The sequence below is a fragment of the Branchiostoma belcheri genome, unplaced genomic scaffold (assembly GCF_001625305.1).
Source record: "Branchiostoma belcheri isolate BF01 breed outbred unplaced genomic scaffold, Haploidv18h27 scaffold22, whole genome shotgun sequence".
NCBI classification, from domain to species: domain Eukaryota; kingdom Metazoa; phylum Chordata; class Leptocardii; order Amphioxiformes; family Branchiostomatidae; genus Branchiostoma; species Branchiostoma belcheri.
In genome coordinates this window covers 3,226,846-3,234,678 of record NW_017803713.1, presented here as the reverse complement: position 1 = coordinate 3,234,678, position 7,833 = coordinate 3,226,846, and the positions used below count along the sequence as shown (strand labels likewise).

Sequence of the window (7,833 nt, the reverse complement as noted above, 5' to 3'; positions counted from 1 at the left end):
TTTTAACATTTATTACATGTAAATATTGCTTGCTGCTACGATTTTATCCGTTGTGGAAACTATTCGTGGTGTTTTCTTTCAAATCCTTGAACGATTTCTCCGTTCCCTAATTTCTTATTTTTCTTCTTGCAATTTGGCGGTCTTGCTTTAACAGTCTTCTGTTTGCATGTATGTCGATAGTGTTCATCACCAAGGACAGGTTTGTTCGGCTGTATGTGTATAGTGTTTAGCACCAATGCCTGTATGTGGATGGTGTTCAGTACCAAGGACAGGTTTGTTTACCTGTATGTGTGTGTGTTGTGTGTGTTCTCTGTGTGTGTGTGTGTGTGTGTGGTGTTCATCACCAAGGACAGGTTTGTTTGCCTGTATGTGTATAGTGCTTAGCACCAATGTCTGGATGTGGATGGTGTTCAGCACCAAGGACAGGTATGTTTGGGTGTATATGTTCATTGTTTACCACCGAGGACAGACATGTTTGCCTGAGCGTGGATAGTTTTCAGCACCAAGGTCAGGCATGAAAAAGAACGCTACAGTAGCAAGGTACATGTATTTGTACTGTACTGTTCCCAGATATTTGTGCTACCGTCAATTAGTCAAACGTCGTTCCATCGTCATCAGTACTAGAACGTCACAGTTATCATCATTGTACTGCGGTGTTCTAGAACAACCTTTACATTGTTGTAGCGTTGCTGCGGTGCAGTGAACAAACACAACGACACTTTCGAGAATGCCGCACGTGTATTTCTCACGCTCCTTGTTGTGTTATCCCATGTGATAAAATGGGAGTGTTAGATAGGACCGCGTCAGCGTTCCTAACAGTAGTACACGCCCTGTCAGTGCTCAGGCCTGGCGGGAAGAGTCGGGATGGCGAGCACAAACTGAACGTGACTGTTCACGAGGGGAAGGTCGGGCGCCAGAGCCAGAGCAAGTATCTAGTGACACTTCGTGTCGGGAAAGAAAAGAAGGAAACAAAGAAGAGGAGATCAGACGGTCTCCTTTGGGATTACGGGGCCGAATTTTTACACTGGACGCCGGCAGACCCACTGATCCTTAAACTCCGCAAGGCAAAGCGGTGCAAAGACAATACGGTCGCCGTGCTTTCTCTAGATGTTGCAGCTGCAATAGAGTCGGTGGACGGCTTGCCAAACCGGTGGTGGTATGCCTTGGATAGGATCGACAAAAGCGGGCGTCAGAAGGAAGAGGCATTCCTGCAAGTCACGGTGACTGTCGATGGTCTGGAGGGGAAACATGGTTCTACTCAGGACCAAGGTAAGTCTGTATGTTTGTATGTATGTAGATTTAACCTACTTTTACTGATATGAATACATGGGTTCTGCTTTAATTTGGCTTTGCGGTTTGGCCGAACCGGCGTTCGACAGGTCGAAGCACCAGAGGTCCCACCTTCTATAGAACAGTTTTGCGTTTGAATCTCCTAACGTATTTTTGTATGTTAACGTCCTTATGTTAGAGGAAACCTACTTTTTTTTAATTCCAACATTTAACAGTAAACCTACTTTTACTAATACATTGTTCTGCTTTGGTTTTACGGCTTGGCCGAACCGGCGTTCGACAGGTCGAAGCACCAGAGGTTCCACCTTCTTTAGAACAGCATTGCTTTTGAATTTTATCAACGTATAATGCACACAGTGTGCACGCATTGTATCATTTTATTCAGACCGTGCCAAGCCAGTCCAGAAGACTGTGCAGCCAGCAGCGCCAGAGAACCCAGAGACCACCTCTCCACCATCCGCGGGCAGAGATGCCGTAGCCGCTCCCTCATCAACAACAAGCTCCGCGCCCAGTCAGTCTGCCAAGCCGTCTGCCAAAGGAAAGGTCAAGCTAAGGCGAGAGTGCCGTCAATCAAGTTCCCAAAATGGGGAGGCAACAAGCTCGAAGTCCAGTCATTCAGCCTCAACTGTAGGCACGCCAGGAAGGTCCTCTACTAAAGGAGAGGTCAGGCCACGCCGTTCCTCAGGCTCCCAGGAAGGAGAGGCGGGAACGTCAGAGAGCAGCTGCCGCACGGACACATCACCACCGTCCGCAGCCGGCGATGTCGCAGACGACAAGCCGGAGTCTTCCCCCACAACAGTCTTGACACCCAGCCCACCTGCCCCATCCTACACACCGGACCAGGCAGCTACGAGTGGCAGTGGGGAGGGCGATGTCAAGCCGGGCCCAGAGGGTCACTCATCTCGAGACAAGGACGTGGAAGTCTCCCCTGTATCCATTGATGTGGACAGTTCCACTGGATACATGGACTCCGGACGCGGTGAAGGTAAGAGGCTTGATATTCAATTCCTTCTGCACATGGACTGTCCGTTAAATGTGCACGCTCTATATCTCTTAACATTTCTTTGCATACATCTTCCTCTTCTCAGAGGTAAAAACAAGCCACTTTGGTACTGATATGATTTACTTCAGAATAACACAGAAAAACAGCCACTATAAAGTGAACGTCAATTCTATCTGATTCAGACACAGCCAAGTCCGGGTTTCCCGAGAAGACTGTACCGTTAGAGAAGCCAGAGACTTCAGCGGAGCTGAAAGAGATAATTGAAGAGCTCGAGGTTCCACAAGTGGCCACTACTGTGGACAAGGACTCTGGACAGGGTCAAGGTAAGAGGCGTCTGAAGTTCGATCTGTAACTAGACTGTTTAGTAACGGCCTTTCTTTATATATAACCTAGGATCTTCCTCTCAGGGGTAAAAAAAAATACAAGCAATTTTTAGAATAAAGGAAGTGCCTGTTACACTGATAGTAAAATAATCGCAGTTGCACACATGAAGCCAGAGTCTTTCCCAACAACAGGCCCGACATCCAGCCCACCTGCCTCACCCAACACACCGGACCAGGCAGCTACGAGTGGCAGTGGAGAGGGTGATGTCATGGCGGGCCCAGAGGGTCACTCATCTCGTGACAAGGACGTGGAAGTCTCCCCTGTATCCATTGATGTGGACAGTTCCACGGGATACATTGACTTCGGACGAGGTCAATGTAAGAGGCTTCACAGTTCAGGTATTTTTTATATTATTATTTCTGCACATGGACTCTCCTTTAGATGTAGACTCTCTGTTAATGTCATTTCTTTGCATACTAGTATATCTTCCTGTCAGAGGTAAATACAAGCCACTATTTAAGAAGGAAAGTACTCATTGACTTGAAAGTAAAATGATCTACAGAAGAACACAGAAAAACAGCCACTATATAAAGCGAACGTGTCAATTCTATTTAGACCCAACCGAGCCCGGGTCCTCCGACAAGACGGTACCATTAGAGGAGCCAGAAACTCCGAATTCAGCGAAGCTGACAGAAATGATTGAAGGCGCGGAGCTCGAGTTTCCACAAGTGGACACTACAGTGGACAATGACTCTGGACAGGGCCAAGGTAAGAGGTGTCTTAAGCCAGAAAATGTCCATTTGTTATCTAGTAAATCTCTTCATCCAGGTAGGAAGATTTCTTCCAGTTAAGGTCGCTCATCCCTTTACCAAATTGTTATCTCCGGCTTGAATCATGCTTGAAAGGACAGTCCAAAAGTCCAAAACTGCAGAACATTGAAAAAAAAGTCAACCCATCTGTAAATAATGTCATAGGGTTGGTGAATGATTGAGTACTAAAGTTATTTTATTCACAAACATTCGAAACGTCGGCTCGTGGTACACAAATTGTATTGAATGAAAGATATTTACTATCAAGAAAAGCCACTACAATGTGAACTTTCTATCCAGCCCCAGCCGAGACCGAACCCCCAAAAGACACGGAGTCACCAGACAACGGTACCAGCGACGCGGAGTCAGACAGACCTGACACGGCATCATCTCCACAGGGAGGAGAGGTGGCTCTTCCACTTACCGATCCACCACCCCGCCACAAGGATGCAGATGAACCGACGTACGAATCATTAGTCTGGTCAATCGAGGACAAGTGGGAGGACATAATGTCGAAGAAACAGTATGCGGATGAACTTTATACATATGCCAACACCCTCCGCTCGAAGCTCGAGGCGACCGTCCCACACGTTCTAAATTACACCGTCATTAAAAATCTGGCGGCAAAGGTGCCCAAGTGCCCGGATTACGAGTTACCAGACACACAGGGGATGAGTTTAGAGGATCTTCAACACATCAGAGACACTCTGACTAAGTTATCGTTGAAAGAAGAGGAGCGCGCTACGTACCTCAGACGATGGTACATAGAAGACCTGTGTGCAGTGGCCATGCGTGAAGCGCCTCAAGTCTTGGAAACACTAAAGTACATGTAATATGTAAAGGAGGAAAGGGGTCCACAACTCTGAAACGGTCGACCGTCGTTTAAAGGCATCCAATGCAACTTCAAGGCAGCAAAACTGGAAATATCCTGAATAAAGCAATCTTTGTGATATTGACACATACTGCTTCACATTAGCACATTAAAATAATTATTTCATACTTTGGGCATTTAGAACTTTAGAAGCAAGCCTCAAAATGAGTCCTTTATTTTCTGGGTGGTACTCTAAAAATCAGCCGAGGGCCCTTCCAGTAACCATTTTCCGTCAGCATTTTGGGAATTTTTGCACCATAAGGCCATGTTGATTTGATTATATGGATGACATCCGCGCGCGCATGAATTTTCGGCCGTTTCCAAAAAAAAAGTTTTCAACCATACTGTAAATCGTGCAAAACAGTTGCTAAATGAGCAACGATATACCATAAGTTGCAAGGAAAACATTTAGAAACGATACCAATGTCGTAGAATGCCAAAATCAAAGGAAAAAAGACAAAAATGTAAAGAAATGAATTCGAAGAGTAGATTATTTGCCATAACATGTTCTGTGTCATTTGTTCAACCTTCATGACCACGTAGATTTCATAGTGAAAGCAACTTTTTTGTTTTGCAAACCTTTTTTTTTTATTCGCACGCGCGCATCAGTTTTGGGCTTCCCAGAGGATGTCATCCATATAATCAAATCAACATGGCCTAAGGGTCAAAATAAATTGGGATAGTGTGGTTTTAACCTAGTATGTAGATAAATGACTTAGAATATTGGCTTTAAAAATCGGGTTTCCAACAGCAAGCCCTAAAAACTGCACTGGATGCCTTTAACAGATGTCATTCCATGATGATTTCAGACTGAGTCAGAGTTTCTAAAACCTTTGTGAACAATTTCATTTTTTACCAGCATTGAGAAGACCCTTAAATTGTAGGTATTCGTTTCCATCTACCAGCAATGAATTCAGTTAAACATATCTAATGGAAAATGTTGATGTATCCCCCTTTCGTAAAAATTAAAAGACGACCTCCTTCAAATTACAATAGCATACTCATACAGGACAGGACTCAATGTTTCATTTGGTTCTCAGATGACCAAGCTGCTCTCGTTATGACTTTGGGTACATCTATGTGTCATTGCTCAGGTACACTGTACGTGTCAGTGACAGAACGTGTATGTTGAATGGAACAGGAACTAGTCATTTGGTGACTTCACGGAAAGACCAATTTTTTCAATAAAGTTTTGGGTGTTTGCCAATTTTCAGCTGTCTTGTCGTTATGTTATTCCACTCAAAGAGTGTAGATACATTTTTAATTCTCCGTGATAGTGTTCTTACCTGTAGTGTGTAGGAAGAACGAAGGTGAGGTTGTTTTTCCAGCCGAATCTTTGGAAGATGGACGCCACGGTTGTGGACGCAGCTTTGTGGACTTTTAGAAACACCACGTTCTTTACCTTCTCTCTGCAGCCACCGCTAGAGACGCTTACTCTGCTGGAGAAAAAATTACAAGAATTTGCTTACAAACTACGATACTCACCCACCGTACGTATTTCTAACTTTATTATCAAAATGATGAGAGAATCGTACTAACGCCGCATCTTCAGAACAGCCGCCATAGGCCTGTAACTTTTTAGCGCAAAATCCAAATATCAAAGCATCAGTACTAGTGTTTTGTTGTTTTATTCTGAATGTGGATAGTGTTCAGCACCAAGGACAGGCATGTTTGCCTGTATGTGGATAGTGTTCAATACCAAGGACAGGAATGTTTGCCTGTATGTGGATAGTGTTTAGCATCAATGCCTGCATGTGGATGGTGTTCAGCACCAAGGACAGGTTTGTTTGCATGTATGTGTATAGTGTTTAGCACCAGTGCGTGTATGTGGATAGTGTTCAGCACCAAGGACAGGAATGTTTGCATGTATGTGTATAGTGTTTAGCACCAATGCCTGCATGTGGATGTGTTCAGCACCAAGGACAGGTTTGTTTGCATGTATGTGTATAGTGTTTAGCACCAGTGCGTGTATGTGGATAGTGTTCAGCACCAAAGCAGGTATGTTTGCCTGTATGTGGAAAATGTGTTAAATTTGCATAAATTATTGTCTTGCACCAAGGTACCTACCAAAAAAATTCAATAACCATACTTAACTATTTTTTAAGATGTCCCCAGGCATACTTCCATACTACCTAAATATGGTTATTATGGGTTCACCACACCACGAAGTGGTGTGTGGTGAACCCATATTGCTTTTTCTGGTGTTTCTTCTCCTTCTCCTTCTTCTGCCATTTTTTAAATGGATTCAGCTTCTTCATTTTGGGGCCTAAGGTCCTGAAATTTGGTATGGAGGTACAGTGGGCAAATACCCCTAGGCGTTTTTTTTAATTTTTGTGAATGGTTTTTAGAATGGTTTTATTTGAGTTTTTTGCTGTGTTATAGCAAATGTATTACTGTGTTAGTGTGCAGTGTTTACCACGTTTGGGCATGAGTCATCACAATGGAATGCAGGGCATCAACCAATAGGCATGCAGCTTTCCTCTATTCTTCTTGCTGATTGGCTGTTGGGATTTAACTTGATTAACACCTGCACAGAGCATTTCCACCTGCACAGAGCATTTCTTGCTGATTGGCTGTTGGGATTTAACTTGATTAACACCTGCACAGAGCATTTCCATACTAACAGTATGTCTGTATTCAAGTGTTTTGGTAGGTATTTCAAGCTTTCCTGCTCCAGCATTGGAATGCGGGGCATGAACGTTTTTTTTTATTTTGAAAATCAACAGTTTGCATTATGCAATTAAAAATCCTAACCAATAAAGTAGGGAATAGCTATCCAACTGTTGTTTTAGTTGTATGTTACTTCATATTATAGTTATATCAATGTAAATCATTGTTTTCCCTTGTGTTTCTCATTCTTTCCCTGCCATGTCGTAAAATGTTGTGAACCCATCGCTGTATTTGCTCCAAAGCAAATATTGGCCTTTCTAGTCTTTAACGTATCATAACGCCCAAACCACGAATATGTACAGAAATCACGTATAGAATGTTAGGGCAACACAACGACAAGTAAGAATACTTCTTTTCTTTATAGTAATTTGTCTGAAAAGCAGCGTTATCACTGAGTGGGCAACCCTGTATAAATATGATGGAAAATAAAAATTATCTAGAAAGGTAACATTTGCAAAGCAAATGCATAATGTTTACCTTCGCATATGGTCTGCTCTGTTCAGATTCTTACTCAAACACATTCATATATATGGTGACAGGAGTCTAAATCCCTCCTGCTTTAAAATTGCAAGATGATGTAACCAAACACTAGTTACCATGGTGACAGACGTCTGGTTCATGTCATTGACCTCATTGGTTTGGAGAAGAAAAGGAAACAGAGCAAAAACAATGTGTTTTTCTTCGGTAAACACAATGAATCCATGTACCTGGTCCCTTTACTCCCTGTTCTAAGTCTCTGGTTCTCGCTGTGTTCCCTCGGTACTTGGTGACAGGTCGGGACAGGCCGACAGACCAACTTGAACATGAAGAAACAGACCAGCAGCAAGGCCACAACACCAGCCGTCCTACACCGGTACACTTTCATG

At 43.5% G+C, this 7,833-nt stretch overlaps 1 protein-coding gene across 1 annotated transcript; it reads left to right on the top strand.

Moving 5' to 3' along the window:
- The first annotated feature begins 767 nt into the window (after positions 1-767).
- Positions 768-4,259, top strand: LOC109470153 (mucin-5AC-like). Its single transcript, XM_019768935.1, has 6 exons — positions 768-1,269; positions 1,676-2,275; positions 2,476-2,616; positions 2,809-2,994; positions 3,233-3,385; positions 3,727-4,259. Exons 1-6 carry the CDS (start codon positions 780-782, stop codon positions 4,257-4,259), a joined length of 2,103 nt encoding a protein of 700 aa, XP_019624494.1. The 5' UTR covers positions 768-779.
- The last annotated feature ends 3,574 nt before the right edge of the window (positions 4,260-7,833 follow it).